Source organism: Siphateles boraxobius, unplaced genomic scaffold (genome assembly GCF_051911475.1).
Source record: "Siphateles boraxobius isolate OS27281-9 unplaced genomic scaffold, OSU_SipBor_1 26, whole genome shotgun sequence".
Lineage (NCBI taxonomy): Eukaryota > Metazoa > Chordata > Actinopteri > Cypriniformes > Leuciscidae > Siphateles > Siphateles boraxobius.
Window position 1 is genome coordinate 16,620,882 of NW_027508876.1, and position 21,822 is coordinate 16,642,703.

At 36.9% G+C, this 21,822-nt stretch overlaps 3 protein-coding genes across 4 annotated transcripts; all 3 read right to left on the reverse strand.

The window, feature by feature from the left end:
• Positions 1 to 862: 862 nt before the first annotated feature.
• c8g (complement component 8, gamma polypeptide) lies at positions 863 to 9,564 on the reverse strand. Its single transcript, XM_077244510.1, has 7 exons — positions 9,290 to 9,564; positions 8,916 to 9,052; positions 7,550 to 7,620; positions 2,258 to 2,365; positions 1,946 to 2,047; positions 1,839 to 1,868; positions 863 to 1,222 (listed from the first exon to the last, which is right to left on the reverse strand). The coding sequence occupies exons 1-7, from the start codon at positions 9,458 to 9,460 to the stop codon at positions 1,212 to 1,214; spliced, it is 630 nt and encodes a 209-aa protein (XP_077100625.1). The 5' UTR covers positions 9,461 to 9,564; the 3' UTR covers positions 863 to 1,211.
• Positions 9,565 to 11,043: 1,479 nt separating this feature from the next.
• On the reverse strand, positions 11,044 to 13,526 carry msrb2 (methionine sulfoxide reductase B2). The gene is made up of 5 exons (XM_077244511.1): positions 13,264 to 13,526; positions 12,223 to 12,320; positions 12,016 to 12,092; positions 11,507 to 11,654; positions 11,044 to 11,370 (listed from the first exon to the last, which is right to left on the reverse strand). The coding sequence occupies exons 1-5, from the start codon at positions 13,388 to 13,390 to the stop codon at positions 11,266 to 11,268; spliced, it is 555 nt and encodes a 184-aa protein (XP_077100626.1). The 5' UTR covers positions 13,391 to 13,526; the 3' UTR covers positions 11,044 to 11,265.
• A 276-nt stretch (positions 13,527 to 13,802) lies between these two features.
• On the reverse strand, positions 13,803 to 20,927 carry armc3 (armadillo repeat containing 3). Of its 2 annotated transcripts, none has more exons than XM_077244515.1 (18): positions 20,850 to 20,927; positions 20,649 to 20,696; positions 20,448 to 20,565; positions 20,189 to 20,314; positions 20,034 to 20,102; positions 19,704 to 19,879; positions 19,263 to 19,457; positions 18,895 to 19,078; positions 17,787 to 17,939; positions 17,551 to 17,659; positions 17,208 to 17,457; positions 16,879 to 17,015; positions 15,878 to 16,046; positions 15,669 to 15,769; positions 14,891 to 14,989; positions 14,618 to 14,812; positions 14,378 to 14,540; positions 13,803 to 14,135 (listed from the first exon to the last, which is right to left on the reverse strand). In XM_077244515.1, the coding sequence occupies exons 2-18, from the start codon at positions 20,694 to 20,696 to the stop codon at positions 13,935 to 13,937; spliced, it is 2,493 nt and encodes an 830-aa protein (XP_077100630.1). In that variant the 5' UTR covers positions 20,850 to 20,927; the 3' UTR covers positions 13,803 to 13,934. The 2 variants fall into 2 exon arrangements, with proteins under 2 accessions (XP_077100630.1, XP_077100629.1); XM_077244514.1 differs by having other exon boundaries at positions 20,649 to 20,717; positions 20,850 to 20,914.
• Between the last annotated feature and the right edge of the window lie 895 nt (positions 20,928 to 21,822).

Below are 21,822 nucleotides of genomic sequence, written 5' to 3' on the forward strand. Positions count from 1 at the left end.
GCAAAACATTTTTAATGTTTTTGAAAGTCTCTCACATTGCAAGCATGTATCTGATCAAAAATGTTGTAAAAACAACAAGGTTGTGAAATATTATTCAAATCTGAAAAGGTCTGTTTTTATTTTAATATATTTTATAAAATGTAATTAATTCCTGCACTGTAAAAAATTACATGATCAGTAAGTTATGACAACATATGTTTTACATTGCTTTTAACTTATCAAAACAATTTTCACCTTTTTTAAAAGTTATTCAAGATTTAACTCTTTTTTTTAAATCAGTTTAATGTGATTTAAGTTGCAATGACTTAAATATCCGAGTTGTTCGAACTTAAAAAGGCAGCAACCTTGTTATGTCTGAATTAAGACTAAAAGTGTTTGTAATAAAATGCAAAGCAAAATATCGAAATGCATTGTATCCAAATCAGCATTTGCTTTTTGATTTTCATGTGTGTCAAGTATTTTATGACAGGTGCTGCTGTAGCAACTCATTTTGAGTTGAAACAAATTCATTTCTTTTCCATAAGAAAATGATTTCCTCAGGATACTTTTTGGAATGTTGGATGTCAACATGTTTACCCCTTGTGTTGTGTAACTCCGAAAAGCATGGGCAGGCAGAGTCTTGTTTTGAGAGTTACATCACAAACCACACTATCAAGATTCCTTTGTCTTGTTTTATAAGAACTTTTTTGTTACATCAAGAATGGCTTAGGAAAATCACCACTTTCAATGCTTATTACCAAGGCTGTAACCTAATATTATGGATTAGGATGCTTGTTGGTCTTGCTTATTATAGTGTTTATTATGTTGAATGCTACTGTTCATGATCAAACTATGAAATATAATTTTTAAAACACACACAACCTTGAAATTACATAACTTTATTGTTGAAATTCGCACAGTGCTCACAATCAATGATACTGGCCAGTCAGTCTTAGTCATATCTGTGGAGAAGAAATTATAGAGTTAGGCAAAAATAGAGATTATACAAAATTATGCAGTTTTTTTGTTGTTACAAAACCAAATTGAGGTTATGCAAGTTTGGCAACACATGCCTTTAAAACAGAAACGTGATTTTAACAAGCAGGAGATGCACTATTGTTCATAATCAAACTATAAATATCATTTTTAAAACACACACAACCTTGAAATTACATAACTTTATTGTTGAAATTCGCACAGTGCTCACAATCAATGATACTGACCAGTCAGTCTTAGGTCATATCTGTGGAGAAGAAATTATAGAGTTAGACAAAAATAGAGATTATAAAAAAATTATGCCGGTTTTTTTTAAGTTTTTTTTTTTTTTTTAGTTACAAAACAAAATTGAGGTTATGCAAGTTTAGCAACACGTGCCTTTAAAACAGAAACGTGATTTTAACAAGCAGGAGATGCACAAATGCCTGGATTGGCTCTCTTTGTATGATGTAAATTTTTCTTCAGCCAATAAATTCTTTGACAGCACTGGGAAGTTAAGAAATCTGATTCGTTAAGCGAATCAGTTCGCAAAACTTTTCGCGCAGGGTGTTAGGCTACGTGTTATTGTAGCCTTATAGTGAAATATTCACTTAAACAGTTTATTACTCTGTATTCAAAAACTCTGTATATTGTGTCAATTATGTCTATTATTGTCGATTATTTATATAGGCAGGCACATTTGAAGCATAAAAAGAACCGTTACAAAATAACGTTTCGTTCGCGAATACCAGAATATCAGAAAGCAGTTCTATATTCTATTTATATTAGAATGTAACAGTTGTTTGGTTTCTTCACAATATATGCCAACATATCGTTCTGTAAATGTATGTCATTTATTAAAAACGAACAAATTTAGATCTTACCCAGGACCTTTTCTGTGGACTCGCAGAACCCTAGAAAAGAGTCTAGAGTCAAAACGAGTGTTTGGCTATTAAATATTTTATAGGCTTATTTGTCTATATTGTCTCACCGTAGTCGGGATACTGGAAAATGACGTCCAAACCCAAATTGAATGTCTTTGCACGATCCTCAAATTTATCCACGACATTATCAGGAACTCCACTTGACCGTCCTTTCAAAATAAACGAATATTTTATTGAAACAATGCACTTTTCCACAATAGCTAAAGCTACTCCACACAATATGCTTTACAAATGGCATTTGTAAAACACACAAGGGCTTTTTATAGGCTCGATAATCCTAATGGAAATACTACAAACAGATGCCATCATGACAATAAAGGATGGGGTGTGAGAAGTTTAATAGACACTAGAGCACCTACCATATAGTTTCATGGTCATTTTTCCTGCTCTTTTCAAAACCAACATAGCATATGAGATGTAGTCCGTCTCAAGCACCAGTATGTCCATATTCTCAGTAGGTCTTTTACCTGAATAAGTGGATGATAAAAAGACAGTATAGCCCCAAAAAGATTTTGACACTTAGCATTTGAATGACATATTAGATAAAAAATCAAACCAAGTGGAATTTATTTTTTAGGTTTTATTAAATTATAAACAATAAATAGGCTACTGTTTGAAATGAAGACAGCTATTGGACAGTATTTGAACTATGCTCGGACATCTGTGTATGGCAAGCCGTTTTAACATTTAATGCTTAAAACCTATAGTCTCTATTTTCACGATACTATATTTCATTTTTAAATATATTCCATTAAGTACTAGTACTTATTCATTAGCTACTAGTGCTTATATTTTAGGTACTAGTGCCATTTGTTAGATAGTGCTTCATCTTTAGGTATACTATTCTTATTTATTAGATACTAGTACTTATTCCAATAGTGTCTAGTATTTAATTATACCCAACTTATGGTTCCCCTAAGCCGGCACCTCCTTGGTCAGCCTTGAACTTTTTGCCCGGTTCTGTTCCCTCCCACCCCATCCCTCCCTCTGTGTTCCCTGGTCAGTTTGAGACTACCATGTTTACGACCTATACCCGCCCCCCCAGTTGTTACCTCCGTGGACTTCTTTGCCTGTTTTGGACGCCTGGAGTGAGGGGGTACTGTCAGGGTTCTGCCCTCTTAACTTTGTCTGTGTTATCTTTGTTTCATGTCTCTATGTTTGTGTTGTGCTACAACATATGGTTTTGTTTGTGTTGGCCATGTGCTCCTTTGTTCCTGCCTCCTTGTTTCCCAGTACCACGCCCTCTTGTCTAGTTGAGTCCTCGTTTGTCTGAGTGTTGTCACCTGTTCCTTGTCCAGTGTTGTTACCTATTTCTCATGTTCTCTGCTCCCTTGTTTGAGTCCTTGTTACCTGAGTGTGTTCACCTGTTCCTTGTCCGAGTGTTGTCACCTGTTCCTCCTGTTCTTAGCTCCCTTTATATGTGTGCTCTTTCCCTCATGTGTTGCCAGTTCGTTAGATGTGCTACTGTGTACTTCTGTGTTACATAGTTTGTTTCTTACTACTAAAGTCTATAGTGTTTTATGTGTAGAAGTTTTTTAGTGCTTTAGTTCTGCCATTTCTGTCTTTTCTCCTTTGCCTCTAGATCCGGTCCTGTCCTGCTAGCAGAGCGTCCCTGGCTGCTTACTCTGTTTGCTTTGGAGCAAGCCTGCTGAGCCTGAGATCCCTGAGTGCCTTGCTTATGTACTTGAAGTTCCCGTCTGGCTATTGCTAGTGTTCTCAGTTCTCATTCTGCTCTGCCATTACTACTCCCCAGCCTACAGTCATCTTGTGCCAGTTACAACTGCTGCTCGGCTAGTTACAACGGCTGTCATTGTGTCTGAGGCTATGTTTACACAAAAACGATCTGAAGAGAAAACGCCAAAGTGGCGTTGCATTATCACTTTTTATTCTGCGTTTAGACAAGCGTTATGGGGGGGAAATCTGCGTGCATATGGTGACGCAAAAGTGTGTGAAATTCGATGTAGTATGCACTCCAGGCGGCTAGGTGTCAATGTGAAGCACTGCCACTCAAAAACACCAAGTCTGCGCGCCTGCGTACAACCTTCCTTCTACTTCTCTCCCTAGTAGCGTGAAATCAAAACATGGTGAAGCGAACAGCAAAAAGGCTCTTGTACGTTTATCAGAGCTGCTAGGGCAAGGTCCAACGTATGGAAATAATCCGACATGTTGGTTGTTATTTTCAGAAAGAGCTTTATTGCCAAGTGTGCTTGCACACACAAGGAATTTTCCTTGGTACTGAGGCTTCCAGTGCACATATAAAAATACAGATACAACAAGTAATAGTAATACAAATAGTAATACAAATTCTACAAATAAAATTATAAAAAATATGAAAATACTACAAAAACATATGGTCACAGTTGGGTTTTGTCAGAATAACATTTACAGATAATGAACCAACCATTCAGAAACGTCATGTTCGAGCCTTAATTGTCGAACTTCTTCGGGCCGTCATCTTGTTCCGACTCCGGTTCAAACTGATACGGTTGCACAGATGTGTCCTCCTCAGAGACTCCCGCTGCCATTTTTTTCCTATATCCTCAACTGTTGTCAAGGAAACACTCCACGTGCAGTGTGGTCATAACGCTGTTATGAACGCCCGCAGAACAGAGGGGCGGAGTGAGCGAAGCTCATTATCATTTAAAGGCATATGCACTGAAATGGCGTGCTGAAAACAGAGCTGTTTTTGACCAGGTAAAATAAGTGTTTTCTTACAATACTAACGAAATTTTTTAATTAAAGTATATTACAAACTTTTCATTTAGACCCTAAAGAATCAAATTAACTTGTATGAAAATGGCATTATATGACCCCTTTAAGCTCAGGTTGAATGGCAGGGGGGGTGGCGGGGGGGGGGGGGGGGGTGCAATGAATTTAAATCGTTAGCCAGGTGTTGATTGTCCACAGATCGAGGGGATGGTGACTTGTAGTTGCTGATGTTCCTCAGGTCATTCCAGACTGATGATGGGTCGTTGGATGAAAACTGTTTTTTCAGTTTATCAGAGTAGTTTCTTTTAGCAACTCTGATCTCCTTTGTCAATCTGTTTCTGGCCTGGTTATACAAGATTTTATCCCCACTTCTGTCAGCATCCTCTTTGGCATGACGAAGGTGTTTGCGTTTCCCAGTAAACCATGGTTTATCATTAGTGAATGATAAGAATGTCCTGGTAGGAATGCATGTATCCTCACAGAAACTTATATATGATGTTACAGTATCTGTGAGCTCATCCAGATCGTTGGTAGCAGCTTCAAAAACAGTCCAATTAGTGCAATCAAAGCAGGCCTGTAGATTCTGCTCTGCTTCATTAGTCCATCTTTTTACAGTACTTATTACAGGTTTAGCTGATTTCAGTTTCTGCCTGTAGGTCGGTATGAGATGACCCAAACAGTGATCAGAGAGCCCCAAAGCTGCCCGTGGGACCGAGTGATACGCATTTCTAATTGTGGTGTAACAGTGGTCCAGTATATTACTGTCTCTGGTGGGACATGTAACGTGCTGTCTGTATTTTTGTAGTTCACGGGAAAGATTTGCTTTGTTAAAATCCCCAAGAATGATTAAAAGAGAGTTAGGTTCCGTTTCAGCTATTTGTTCAGCCAGCTGTTTTAGCGCCGCGCTCACGCACACGTCTGGAGGGATGTAAACATTCACGGGAATGAAAGAGGAAAATTCCCGAGGCGAGTAGAAGGGTTTACAGTTTATGAAATGTGCCTCTAAATCAGGAGAGCATATCTTCTTCAGTGTTGTTACATCTGAACACCAACTTTCGTTAATGTAAAAACACAATCAATCACCTCTCGTTTTCCCCGTTAGCTCAGCGATGCGATCTGCTCGGAACAGCTGGAAGCCCGGCAGATGTATTGCGTTGTCCGGTATGGCTTCACTCAGCCAGGTTTCAGTGAAGCACAACGCAGCAGAGTTTAAAAAATCCTTGTTAGTGTGGGTGAGGAGAAGAAGTTCATCCGTTTTGTTAGGAAGGGATCGGAGATTTGCGAGATGAATACTGGGGAGTGCAGTGCGCAGGCCGCGCTCGCGGAGTTTAACCATCGCGTCGGCACGCTTCCCGCGTTTGCGTCTGAACGCGCGTTTGAACAACACCGTTGCCCCTCCGACGAGAATGTCCAGCAAAACGTCCGAATAATCAAAAACTGTAGAAAAGGTTTCTGGTGTGTGTTTCCTAATGTCCAGTAATTCGTCTTTGGTGAAACTGATAGGAAAAGAATGACTAAACGCAGAACAAACGAACAAAAACAACACAATAGCTGGAGAGCTCCACACCGAGGCAGCCATCCGCGGCGCCATCTTGAAATGTCATAAGATTTGCGTTTTCCTGTACTGGCGCATGTCTGTGACGTAAACACGTACGCGACAAGAGCCACCGTGAGCAGATTTGCGTTTTTACCCTTTAGACGGTAACGCGACGGTGGAGCATTTTTAAGATTTCCACTCTGGAGGGTGGTTTCACTTTTTTGCGTTTTTAAGCCCCCAAAAACGCTGTCGCCGTGTAAATGAAAGGCACATCTGATCAAATATTTGTATGTTTTGACTCGCGAGCGTTCTCGTGTAAACAGGGCCTCAGCCCTGCCTATTGTCTGGACTGTTCACCTTTCCCACCACATCTTGTCATCTGTCTACTGTTTGTCAATAAACCTGTTAACACTCGTTCTGCAATTGAGTCCTCCTTGACAGACCCGTGACAACTAGTATCTATTGAATAAGTACTAGTAGCTATTGAATAAGTACAAGTATCTAGGTTGTAGTATCTAAAAAATAAGTAGTACCTAATAAATAACTACTAGTATCTAATAAATACGTACTAGTCACAACTGGAATATATAATAGTCATAACTGAATAGTTGATATCTGAATGACAGATCCCCATTAAAGTCAATGACAAAAATGTAAAATTTGTTACTAGTAACAAAAGAATAGTTACTAGTCACTTTTGAAATAAGTACTAGTATCTATTTAATAGGTACTAGTATATAATTAAGTACTAGTATCTAATAGTAAATACTAGTAAATAATAAATAAGAACTAGTATCTAATGAATAAGTACTGGTATCTTTAAAAAGGTGGTACCTAAAGAATAAGCACTAGTAGCTAATGAATAAGTACTAGTACTTAATGGAATAGATAATATCAAAAAAAAAAAAGTAATATTAGCATGAAAATCGGTTTACAAGTTGGTTTTAAGGATTAAATGTTAAAACGGCTTGCCATATCTGTGTGAAGGATATGGCAAGTGTAACAACACTTTGTTACAGCTGGTAATGCTGGTAAAACTTTGTTACAGTGTCCTTGAAATAGGCTACACATGTACTTATATTATACACATACAGTAATAAAAGTAAAGTGTGCATAAGCAACCGACATTAAACATAACCCTAACCATAACCTTAAATATCACTATGTTATAATGAGTTAAACATAGGTCTAATGTTAAACGACCTATATGAAAGTATTATACTTCAACATTGCTAAATGTCTGAGCTTTTTCCCAAAGATTTTCATTTGACCGATTGTCAGATGTAAGCAGTCCAGGTCAGTGAAAATTTCACAACTAAGAAAAACCATCAGTTAGATAGTGGTAAGAACGACATTGAACTCCGGTCTGGTGGTCAGTGGAGTTCAGTCTGCACCAGATACCTACCCTTGAGAAAGAGCTGGCCAGGAGTCTTTGTTTTCATGAAGTCCTGCTTGATTTCCCAGCACTCAAAATTGCTAACAAAGGGGGGAAAGCACAATGGATGAATATATATAAATTGTCATTTAAAAATGATATAATTAATGTGTATATAATATATATATATATATATATATATATATATATATATATATATATATCATTTATTACTACATATTTATTTATATTTATGTTTTTGTATGTTTAATTTGAATGATTGAATATTTTAGACATGTCTTGGCAATTTAAATAAGAGACACTAATTATTTTGAGAAAGCAAGTTGTTTCTTGACTATCCAATGCTTTTGCTTAATTACATAAGCTGTATTTATACAACAGTGTAAGGCTGGTGCCGAGCTGCCTAGGACCCAGAGAGGGCTATTCTCTGAGAAAACAAAGGACTTATCTGGAAATTAACAACTGAACTCTCTCTTGGAAAATTAGCATCTTCATCCGAGGCGCAATCACACTGAGTAGATCACACCTACTGTTTGATCTGCATTTCTTTCATTCTCTCTTCTCCCCTCTCTTCTCGCCACATGCTGAGATCAACTGAAATCCCATCCCCACAGAAGTAAACTAAAAGGTAATAAAGGTTTTAGGAGTTTAGAGATAGCCTATTTGCGGGGAGGGAGCGCCCTGCAGGGTCTTTGATGCAAATGACCTGCTATCCCTAATAATGTGTAAACAATCATTACCTGACTAATAATAGGCCTAGATAATTATATCTGATTTTATTCTGATCATCTCTGAAATGTTTTACTCTAGCAGATTGTTGAATCCATGTTTTGTTTCCACAAATATGCATTCAGGGTTAAATACACAGAGCTGAGGTTAGATGGAGCATGGGGAACATCAGGTGATATTCTAGATTTCTGACTAACCGCTTGACTTTAGGTTGTTATACAGTTGCATTCACAATACGGGACTATACAAAAATACTATTGAAATAGCAAGCATGGGGTGGCATTACTAGTAGCCATAACCTCTGATTATTGTTGTTATAAATTGTTATAGGCCCATAGGCAACTGCGGGATTAAACAGAACTATTTAAAGGGATAGTTCACCCAAAATTATCATTAATCACTGTCATTGTCATCAACCTGTAATGCCTTCGTTCATCAACACAAATTAAGATATTTTTAATGAAATCCGAGAGCTTTCTGAGCTTTTTGAGAAACAAAAAAACTTGATCTTGTTAAATCTCATAACCAAGATGTAATTAAGGCCCAGTACTGAGAGTAATCCTATTATAAAGTGAAATAAGATCAGCTGGGAGTACTTGAATTCAGTGAGTAAGTTGCTCCAATTTGTGACTTCAGGAGTACTTACAGTTTTCTCACAGTGCTGACAGACACCTTGTCACCAGTTATAGTCCAAGTGACAGTCGTGCTCTCCACTTTGAAGCCGCTCTCCAGAAGATTCCTACACTGTGATGCTACACTAAGCAGGTACCACTTCCCACTCATCTAGAGAGAGTGATTTTTTTTACAATTATATCACAGATAGTGCAAATATGATTCAGTAATAAACTGTGTGCATACTGCATTTATGAAGAAATATATCTTCAGTCTGTTGAAACAACACTGGGCAAGTTTAATGGCCTGTCAATGTGAATAATGTTCAAATTATGCGCTTTTTTTATTCAGTTTGCCAAAACGAATTAACTTAAATGCTATGATGACATTAAGGATGTTGAAATATACCTGATCAATGTTGATGTTTTGACCTGGAGCTAGTTTTTCAATCGCTTTTTCTGCCTCGGTTTTCTTTGGCTTTGGTGGTGTTGGTTTATAACGTGCTCTTCGTGCCTCGACAGGCTCCCAGGAACCGAGCCACACGAGCACAAAGAACAGATGGAGCCAGAAGCGAATCATGAAATCAGCTGTTTTTTATCTATTGTTTTACTAAAACCTTTAATACCAATCCTCCCTTACAGCTCTGTTAGAAGTTTGCTAATAAGAGTCAGTCAACTGTCCAGTGTTGCCACACACAGATTAGGATGATGACCCTCTCATCAGGTTTATCATTAACCAGTCGACAAACCCACACAAATACACATACTGTAGATTTCTGACAATGTTCACTCTAATACAACCTAACATGATATTTACAAACTTTTTGTCATTCACTGTAAAAAATAAATTAAAAAAATCCTGCCTTAAATTTGTAAGTAATCAACTTTAAGTAATTTACATTGAACTGACTTAAAAAATTAGATGAATCTTGTATAACTCATAAAAAAAAGTTTACATTTGTTTTGATGAATTAAAGCAATGTAAGAACACACAGTAGGCAACGTGGCGCACACTAGCGCACAACGCAACAAAATTAAAAAAGCAAACATAAGTTCACAACACAGCGAAATGCTCCCGACCACTAGAACGCTCTCAGAGCGCGGTAAAGCTAGTTTTCCATGCCACTGGAGTCAGCAGTCTAAAAATTATATAAACACCACGATTAGTTTTAATAATATCTAACCATTGTATATCGACATGTATTAATTCAAAATCGAATACGGGCATTATAGCTGCTTTGACGCGCTACCACAGCGCAGCGTCTGCAAATTCCTCAAGTTGTTAAAACGTATAATTTGTATAAATGAAAAGGACTTTTATCTTTCAAAAACAGACATGTTCAAAATCCAAAGCTTGATTGTATTGTTAAGACTGACTTACTACAGGTGACTCCCCCCCCCCCCCCCCCCCCCAATACCTTCATATATTTACAGTAAACAATTGTTTTTGTTTTTTTTAGGAATTTCTGTAAGTTTTTCTTTTTTTTTTTTAATCATGTTTCAAAGGTTGTAGTTCCCAGTAACCAGACATGACTTACTACAGGTGAAATTGTGCCAACAGCTCCCTGTATGCACAGTACACAATTTGTTTTTTATAAAAACATTAGGCTACTGTAATTCACCAAAAGGTTTTTTTTTTCATGTTCCAAAGCTTGTGATAGGTTCCTAGTGACCAGACTGACTTATTCCTTTTTTATATTATAATATAATAAATTATACGTTTTTACCACTTGGTGGAATTGTTAGACGTTCCCTTAGGAATGCGCTATGGAAGCTAGTCAAAGCATTCTCGTAGGTGCAGCTTCATGTAGGTGATTTTAAAGTAATATTTTCTGTCGATATACAATGGTTACATACTGTTAAAACTACTCGTAGTATTGATATATTAAGATTGCCGCCTCTATGGAACAATGGCAAGGAAAACTAACTTTATCGCGCTCCGAGAGTCCTCTAGTGGTCGGGAGCTGTGTTGCGGCTTTGTTTCGTTGTGTTGTGGTTTATTTCCATTGTGTTGTGGATAAATTTCGTTGTTTTGTAAATTTATGTTTGCTTTTTGAATTTCGATGTGTTGTGCACTACTGGACGTAGTAAGCCTACGGAATGCAAAAATACAAGATATCAAAATACAACCTTACAGTGGACAGGAAAATAATGACAGACACCTTTTTGAAGTGAGAGATATGGGATGTTTAATCAACCACTTTCCCTTACACCCAAAATTCTAGCTTCTTTCTTTCTTTTTAAAAAATAAACATTGTAAACGGTAACTCATAGCATACTACAATGAAGATGTGTTATTCAAATGCTATTTGTTTTCTTTATTTTCAATGTAGGCCTATAACTGTAAAATCCTTTCCAGGGACATGACTGCTGGATGTCACTGCATTATTTTTCTCTGGGCTTAAAGTTTAGGGCTACGCTGTTGATGCAGAATCTCTGGCCAGTTGGATCTGGACCATCATCAAAGACATGTCCAAGATGGCCATCACACTATAAAACAAAATGACATGTTATAATGGTATCTGGGAACCTGAAATGAAGAGTGGAATTTTTACTCGTTACATTGTATGTAATCATTGTCAATAAAATAACCCAACTGGCTGACATAATTTTGTCCTGCACTCACATGTTTGCAGATAACCTCTGTTCCTGTGCTACCAAGCGAGTTGTCAGGGCGACGGACAATGTTGGCATGACTCTCGTCTTTTTCCCATGTCCCGTGAGCCTCAGAGAAGGAAGGCCACCCAGTTCCTGCATCATATTTTGCTTCTGAGCTATTGGAGCCAGAGGCAGAATTGTATTTATCTTTGCAACTTAGGCGAAACATATATATATATATATATATATATATATATATATATATATATATATATATATATATATATGTTTCGCCTAAGATATATATATATATATATATATATATATATACACATATTGATATATATATATTGATATATATATATATATATATTGATATATATATTATATATCCTATATATAATTATAATATTTATTTAATGCTCTTTTTTTGTTACAATTGTAAATACTGTCAATAAAGTATCAGAGTGTCTAAAAGAATTACACTATTTTAATTGCATTTTGATTTATTATTATTATTATTATTATTATTATTACCTAAAAAGAGGGGAGTCACAGCAAACACAGTGGTACATGCCCACCTCATTGTGATTCAGGTAGATGCCACTGAATGGCTAGAAAATAAAAGTTATGTACTTTCATAAAGAAATATGGAAAGAAAATATTCATGCAATTTTGTGCATATGCATACACATGCATCTTGCATAATTTTCTGTAAACATTATTATTGCTTTGTTAACTTACCACCTCTGTGCCTTTTTCTCTTGTAACAACATACTGTTCTGGGGTCAGCTTCCTCTGCCAATCTGTGGACTGGTCATAACGTGTCAATGACTGCAAACCTGTGCAAACAGTCATAAAAGCAGTACATTTTTGTCCCCATCACATATGTACACTGGATTATATATGAAATCCACAATTTGTAAAGATTTCTATAAAAAAAGCAGTTTATTAAGAAGTAATCCATTGTTTATTTCTTTTAACATTTCCCTATAATGAAACTGTTTTAAAGAAAATGTCATCTTGGGAATATTGTTTTAATTAGTAACAATGTTTTAGGTTTAGAGGTTTCACATTCCATCATGTTGGTCTTCTGTAGTATCCCTTTAACAAAAGTCTGGTCTTTAATTACATCATTCTCTAGGAAGTGACATTTCTGGTGAGAAATCAACACTATTATTAACAACACTGATTTGATGGTATTGGATTTGTGTTATTAGCTGGTTTGTCTCAAATATCAATTTAAAACAAAAGAAATCAGATATATGATCACATCTTCGAAATATATTAAAATATAAACAATTATTATAGGCTATCTAAAATGATATTATATGTAGTCCTATATATATATATATATATATATATATATATATATATATATATATATATATATAGCTAATATTATTTACTTATAGATTTAAAATCATTATCAGTTAACAGCTGCTATTTTGTATTTTAATTGCATTTCTATTTGCAACACAGGTTGATTTAGAGGTAATAAAATATTTATTTATTTTATTTTTTGAAAAATCATGCATCACACAATCTGTTTGTTTTGCAGGCCTTTCTCAAAATGCAACACTGCATTTGAGTAAGCAGGTCACGCATTCATGTTCTGAACTACATGACTAGAATAACTGCACTTTGCACCGACTGACAAGATAACTAAATGCAATTGCATAAAAATGAAAGTAGGCTACACAAAATATAATACAATTACAACTGAAAGAATTTCTTGAGGCAAATAATTTTTTGTAAATAATGTAGTTCGAAATAAAACCCTACCCGTTGACGTAGAAATCACCCGAATCCCTACAAATATCCTTTTTTGAGGTAAAATTGATTTGGCAGTCGCTCCGCTGGAAACGATAGAGGAGACGCGAACTAGAAAACGTGACATTTTTCTCGACATATTATTTCATGCAGTGACTTTCTCCACTAGTTAACATGGGCTACTCAATAGACTGAAAAGAAGCTGAATTGAGCTCAGTTGTGTTCATTCCCCCTCTCACAGCTCGACCACCGGAAAACGGTCACAACTCACACACTTTATGGGTCACGGTCGACTGGCTAAAAAAAACTGATCAAACTTTGCACCTTTTGCCACTAGACTAACCGCATTATGCATGTCGAAGTTATTACTAATTTGATTTTGGAGTTCCTTGTTTTCTGTCTTATCTGAATGTTTTCGCTCTTATCATCATAGGATATTATTGAGACTTTGACCTTCATAAGGGAGAGAAACTTCCTTTTTGAGACTTCCTCAACCAGTTATATATCATCAGAGATAATTCAATGGAACAGAGATTTGACCAGAGTACACATACGTTTTGATAATACTTTATTAGGATTTAATTCATTTCAACATATTATAATAATTAAAATAAGGCTTAAAATATGCCTTAACCACTTTGCCACACGCCTCATTGTTTCTCAAGACACCATATATATTGCTATTAAATGGTCTGATACGCTAGAGCTGCTGGTGAGTTGCTTTTCATGAGGTTTCCAGGTTGGTGCATGAGATCTATAATATAGCTTTCAGGCTTAGAGTATCCATGACGTTTCTTTGGACCAGCGATGAGGATTTCGTTCCAGGCACGGTTGTATTCTCCTCTAATGAGACTGCAGCTCAGCCCAATTCGGTCTGCAAGAACCTAAAATGTATTGCAATTATTCTCTTACACAGAAATGGGCTGCAACTAAGTTCATAACCACCACAGACATTTATGGGGACACATCCCACCAAATATGCACAAATTAGATTATGGTTATTACATTTTTACAGTCCTGAAGATGTGTTTGGTTAAACAAAGTCACTGCCAGGTCAGTTTTATACACAGTCAAGCAAAGAGAGGGTCCTGTCAATAGCCCAAAGAGTCTCTGGAGCATAAATTACCTTGAAAAGCAACGCTCTATGTAAGTAGGTGCCCTTTTTTATCTTTCCAATGAGAACGATGTTTGAACAGGCTTCAAACTTCAGCTCACTAATGTGCAGTTCCCACAGGAAGTCATGCAGCTTCTCCGGCTCAACCTGGCCGCCCATTGCCTCACACACTAACCTGTGAGAAATTATCACTTGTCACATTTCAGCCATGTGAATGTTGAATATGAGATGACTATGAAAAAAAAAACTCACATGGCCAAAGCCGTATACATTTTGACCTCATCCTGAAGTGGCAAGATGGATTCGGCAGCCTCCTTGAGAAGGTTATGAAACGCAGCGTCATACGGCAAGCTCCATGCTTCATCTACCACCGTCTCCTGCTGTGACTTACTCTCATCCTCATCCTTCTTTTTCTCATCCTCTTTGTGACCCTTTCCCTTCATTTTACTTTAGAAAGAGAGATGAGAGCGAGAAACGTGGTTTACAGGAAACCCATCTATAAGTATACACAACACACACACACACCTTGGTGTTTTGCTGCTCCTTGTGTTGCTCATAACAGATGAGGCAGTAGTTTCTGTTGGACTGTCTGGCTTACGATCATCTGGTCCCTTGGTAATAAATCTGATAGAAGAGAAAGAAAGAATGAGCGTTTTTAAACCTTAACATCACTAAGCAAAAACAGCAAACTACTTCACAACATTTCCTAGAGCTGTGCTCACTTGGCAATCAACTCATTTGAATGGTAGAACCGAATCCACAAACACAAAAACAAAAATTGAAAGCGGTCAAGACAAGTTCTGTTCACAATTTAGAATCATTAAATGTAATTAACTTAAATTGAGCATAAATTGTGATGCTTTGGCCTCATTGGCAGAATTTCCATTTCTCCAGTGGGAGCTCTAGGCCAGATTCCAGAGCCAATGGTTGCAAAAGAATTTTCCCCGGGAGGAAATTCATCTATCTACATCTATTTGTTGTGCAACAGAGGTATTTAATATTCAAGTGTGCTGCTGTAGAACTAATGGCGTGGAAGAGGACGGGCTCTGAAAGTCTTTATTCTCCACAAAGAGCTTGTTTTGTCTCTAAAGTGAGATTACAGAAGTGAAAAGAGATTTAAATACTAATGAAAATAGACGAAGTATGCCCCCAAAACTACTATGAATACACTGAATAAGTGAAGAAAACTGCCATTTGTGGAGCTGTTTCATACAATGTTTGACGTTCGAGGAAGTTTCATGTGACAGTAAATTTGAAACAGTAGGTTTGGATTTCCTAAGCAGAACCCTTGGCCTTAACATACTGATCCGGGGGCTTCACATTGACAGCAATAATGGCTCGATGTTGGTTGACCACTTGTTTTGATATGTCCTCTAAGGTAGGAAACTGATGACCCATTCTTATCTGCAGAAGGAGGAAGAGAAAGCAAGAGAAAAGAGAAAGAGTTATTGATTTGTGCAACCTCTACGATTGAGTGTTTATTTTTCTCTTGAAAAACATTCACATTTGGACCTGTCCAGGGTCGTAGAAGCCATCAGTGGTTATATCGCTGGCTGACAGGTGTCCTGTCAGACTATACTTCAGCGATAGACTGCTGTCCAGAAGCTTCTGTAGCGCCAGCTCACTAAATTTGTTGTTACGGTGTGGTGACAGGTTGATTTCCTGGAGTATCTCTAGAGCTCTGTAAGATTGATGACAACAAAACCAAATGACAGAACAATCAATGAAGTTGCCCTTAAACAGCCAAAAACATCTTAAAAAAATGAATTTCATGTCCTGGTCATATTTCATCCCTGAATCAAAAGAAATGAAGAATGTTTTGGCACCATCAATAATTTATTAGAAGTAGTATTATATATATATATATATATGTATATATATGATATTATTTTTATGAAAATTACACAATTGATCCGCCGATTGTCATATAAATATAAACATAATGTAATGCAAAAAAGTGTGAGAAGAAATTATATTATTTAAATAGTAAACTATTTTTGTATGATGGTGGTATTTGTTGTTCTTCCATTAATTTATTCAAATTACTTAATGCATTTCAAATGATTTAAATACAAAAATGACTGTGATTACAATATAATGAAAATGGCTACTACTGAGAATAATGTGAATTATGTAAAATGTCCAGATGCATTACAGGAATAAGATGTTTAAATATTTTTTTTTGACTGTCATGAAAATTAATCACAAATGCAAAATCTGTTCCTGGAGTAAGCTTCACTTTCTTTCAGAATTCTGACATTTGGGATTTACTGCCATCTACTGCTTTTAATGTTGTACACATCGAAAGCCTATTAAAAACCTTTCACGGTAATGTGTGTGTGTGTGTGTGTGTGTGTGTGTGTGTGTGTGTGTGTGTGTGTGTGTGTGTGTGTGTGTGTGTGTGTGTGTGTGTTCTTTTTAAATCGAAGGCTGATTACACCCATTTGAGTATAATACATATAGAAATGTTGAAATTCAAACATTTAGTGTATTAAAGCATAACACATGCTTACCCAGCATTGCACAAGTCTAGGGCTGTTATTTCATCGTTTGCACACACACTAATTGCCCAGCAAGCATTTCTCCGAATTTCAGCATGGATCGATTTAAGCAGCTGAGCTAAAGGTGACAGCCCTCCAACATTTCTCAGCTGGATGTAAAGAAAAACAGAAAAACAATCACCAGAAACCGCACATAATGCAATGTAGAACAGTATCCATTTACGTCCTTCACACCCCTGACTCAGAAAAAAAAGTTTGTTTTTTTCTACACTCAGCTTATAAACGAAAGTGGCGATTGTGTAGACCTTTGAAATTGAGTCTTTTGTGCAGTGCACTGCTACCTCTAGCCTGGCCTCTGCATCACAGGCCAGTGAAGCCACAGCCTGCATTGCACTGATGAGTGTGTTGTTGTCAGTGGAGTGTAGCAGCTCCACCAATGCTGGCATAGCTTCATGGGCCAGAATGCTTCTGCGCAGCTCCTCCTGTGATGCCATGTTTGTCAAGACTGATGCCGCATGCACAGCTGCTCCCGTGCAGCTGTCTCGCAGCTGTTGCACCAAGAACTTGTCACCCCCTGCATCATATATAGCACTGAAAAGGGAAAAAGAAAGGTATATTACTGAAAAGTTGTGCAATTTACTTATTGACTATAAAATCTTGTTGCACTTCAAGATTGTGGCTCACTAAGCATTGAGCTTGTTGCTGTTGGTCAGACTGGACAGGGCTTCTGCGGCGGCCGTTCTCAACTCAGTACCTTCACTGTTCAGCAGCTGCACGATGAGCCCGATCGCATCTGAAACACAAAGACACATCAGTTCTTTCAATGGCACAAAAGGACAAGATGATAAATTGAACAAAACTACAGCCAGATTGAATTAAGAAGGGAAATAAGTCTGGATACTTGATGTAAATGAGATTACCCAGGTATCTGAAGGTCTCCTTGCTGGAAAGGTTTTTGCTCACTACTGCCACAGCCTGGCAAACAGCAGTACGTACACTCTCATTCTCCTGCATGAGGAGATCAGTGAGGGTTTTTTCTACATTCCGGTCATGCAGAATTGTTCTGTTCTCATCTTTATGGAGAGAGAACAATTTTTTTTTTACACAATTGAATTAAAAAAATAAAACATGTTCTGTCTTTTGCTCTATAATAGTTTCTACTACTATACTCTGTCAGACAAAATGTACAAAACTTAAGCTACACCTATATGTACCCTTAAAATAATGTGTCGTCTTAAGGTACTAACATCTACCTGTAAATACAAATATGCACGCTTGAAGAAGTATGTTAAGGTACTAATATTATACAACCTTAAAGTACAAATATGTACCCTTAAAAAAATAATATATACATGAAAATACAAATAGCCTATACACCCTTAAAAGTACTAATACATCCTCTTATAGTACTAATGTGCAACCTTAAAGTACAAATATGTCCCCTTAAAGTACTGTTGCGTCCTTTCTTCCTTTGTGCTCAGCAGAATAAAGAAATTCATATAGGTTTGGAACAACTTGAGGGTGAGTAAATGATGACAGAATTTTCATTTTTGGGTGAACTATCCCTTTAAGAGGACATTTCTACATATTTTTATTTACAATTACATATACAGGTAGTACTTAACGGTACCCTTACAATATGCAAAAACATGTCCTCTTAATGTACTAAAATGAAAACTTAAAAGTACTAATATGTACACTTTGTCCAAAAATGAAAATACTGTCTTCACCCTCATGTCATTACAAACCTGTATGACTTACTTTTGTCTGCAGAATTTGTTTTAATTTTTTTTGTTGAAAAATTTACTCATGTACAGTAGCCTACATGAGGGCGATTAAATTATGACAGAATTTTAACATCTTTAAGATACTAAAATTCATTTTACTTGAGGTACAAAGATGTACTTTTAATGGCACAGCCCTAGTGACAAGCTGTTTAACAATTACTGCACATGTTGTCTGACAGAATATAGAGCACGAACTGTCATTTGTCAAAAAAAATATAGAGATATGATGATTTTTTCTTACTGCTTTGTGCCATCCTGGCTATGGCTTTGACTGCATTAGCCTGCGCTTCAGGCAGTGTGGCCGTGCCAACAAATTGAAGTATCTGTTCCAGGCCACCCATCGTCTGAATAAGCTGCATGGACTCGCTGTCTTCCAGACAGTTACAGATAACCCTGAGAGCCCCCTCATGCAGATCACTAAACTCCTGTAAGGAGGAGACACCGCTGCCATTACTGCTCAATCATGTGTTGCTTGATTTTGATTGAATCGCTTGAATTGTCCTCAACTTGCGTACAAGAAGTTTGATTGCTCGTAATGAAGGTGAATAAGGAGCCGTTTTGAAATGGCTAAATGCTCATGAATAATTCAGATGAGAATAATTAGCCTACTTTGGTGGCAAGGAGCTCCAGGATTCTGTCAAAGCCCTGTGCATTTCTAAAGGCCACACGGGTTTCACTGTCAGTGGTGATGTTCTCTATGGTGCGCAGTGCAAGTTGCTGAATAACTGGGAACTCTGAGCGCAGAAGATCCAGAAATGGGGGGAGTCCATTTAGACGCTGCACAGCCGCTCGATTCTGAATGTCCTGAGTGGGCACAAAGCAAAAAAGAGCAATTGATTTTAACAGCGTCCCTCTGGAATTCAAAGGGTTATGCTTTTAAATCTGATCAAATATCTATGACATGACATCATTGAAAATACAAATCGTTTCAAATTCGATTTTCATCTAACAACTGTGTTTCGTTAGTGCTGTAAAATACCACCCTGACAAATGCCTTTTAGTCTGATTCATAACAGACCGTCTGTCTGACTCTGACATCTGTTGTCTTACTTGTACAAGATTAAATATGCACTCCACAGAATTTTTCTTCACATCAGGATCCGGGCTAGACAAGAGCTGGATAAGAGGTTCAAGTCCTTTGTGGTCAAATATCTGGACCTTGTAGGAGAAGTCCACTGACAATGACGTCAAACACAATGTGGCAAACTCATGGACCACAACATTCTCTGAGGAAAAGAAGGTGGCAGGTAAGATATGTGCAAAAGAAATTAAAAGAGAATATATACAGCTTATATATATATACAGCTTATATATATATATATATATATATATAAAGCACATTGAATTAGAAAATAAATTTAAAAAGCATGTAGGGCCTACCTTCAGGTGACAGTTTGCTGATGACCGCAGGTATCACATCCAATGTCTTCAAAGACTTTTTAACTTCATCTGTTTAAATATGCCAACGAAAAATTAAAACTACCTTGCTGAACATTCTTTGATTTGATTTGTGCCTATTTTTGTACCCTACGTACTGTTAGAAGCCATGACGCCCAGAGCCATGACAGCATTCCTGCGTACAGTCTTGTCCTCGTGAGATATGAGACGAGAAAGAGGTTCAATCGCTCCCAAGCACACCAAAGAAGTCTTATTCTCATCACCTAAAAATATATCAGTACACCAACAAAAACGCATGCAGGTATCAGTAAAGGAGAGCCACACAATGGAACAAGAGCACTTACCTCTGCAAAATTGTCAGTGACCTTAGACTGTAAGACTAGATGACATTGTTACCTTTTTCTGCGAATTTGTGGATGGCTTCACAAGCTTTTGCCAGCACTTCTTCTTCAGGAGAGCTGAGCATGAGAACCGCGGTCGCGGCTGTTTTGCTCTCGATAGGTAGAGGGTCGAACTGAAACAATACAACTTGACAGTTATTAAAAGGTTAGAAATATTTCCCTGTAAAATCCCACGAGCGGTGAAAAATGTTCTCACCACATCTTTCGGGTATGGCTCGGCCTCTTTTTTGACTTTTTTCCCCATCTAGATATCAAAAACACCAAACTACATAAGGAACAGTAACGTTAAATTAACTTACACGGAAAACCCTCCAAAAAGATAAATAATAACATAAACATTACACACAATTTCTACGAAACACAATTATAAACACATTCTACAATCCGTAAAGAATACCTGCTACGCTGAAAGCTGTGTGCTCGGTATTCTGTTTAGCTGCTGTTGCTAGGTGATAGGTGTAATGTACCATTTCACCTGTAGGTGGGGCAAGAATCACTCTGAAACATACTTGGACAATTATTTATTTATTTGTTTAAAATATATCGGTCATGAACCGTTAGGTGGCTCCGATGTAATAATTCATTATGATAATACAAAATAATAACATTAATAATTAGAAAAAAACGTGAAAAAGGTTAAAAATAGGTAATCTTCAAAATAACAAGCTTTTCTTACCTATCAACAGCAATAGTGCAATTAAATCATGAAAAATGCAGTATTATGTTCTTTACCATGTGAAAAATCTAGTATGTTTAATGTCTTATTCATTGTTCTAAAATAATTTTATTTAACCCGAAAGCACTATTTATTATATGCAATTACTCATACACTATGTAATCATATTTATTAAATACAATATTTTATTTAATAAATTAAACTATTTTAACAAGGAATTTAGTTGATGCGAGTTAAAGCATTTACTCTATATTGTTGAAAAAGCATCAGCATCATCTCGAATTTCCTCCATCTAAAATGGTATGAACTCGTCGGAAAAACAGCTGTCATTGGAGTAGACCTGGACCCCTGATGATATTCATGTTCAGACTCATGGGCAGTGGTAGCCTACACCACCCACTCCGTGACATGCTCGCTGGAATGATGAGCATGTTCAGCAGTAGGTGTTGCAAGAAGGGGCGACACACAGTTATATGAATGTGATATAGCCTGCTATACAACACACTCAGTGTGTTTTTGACTTTTGGTAAATTAACCCATTCGTTAAGTACAACAAAAATCCACCTGCGCAATACGTCTCTTTAATATCTATCTATCTATCTATCTATCTATCTATCTATCTATCTATCTATCTATCTATCTATCTATCTATCTATCTATCTATCTATCCATTCACAAGAAACTATTTGTTCAG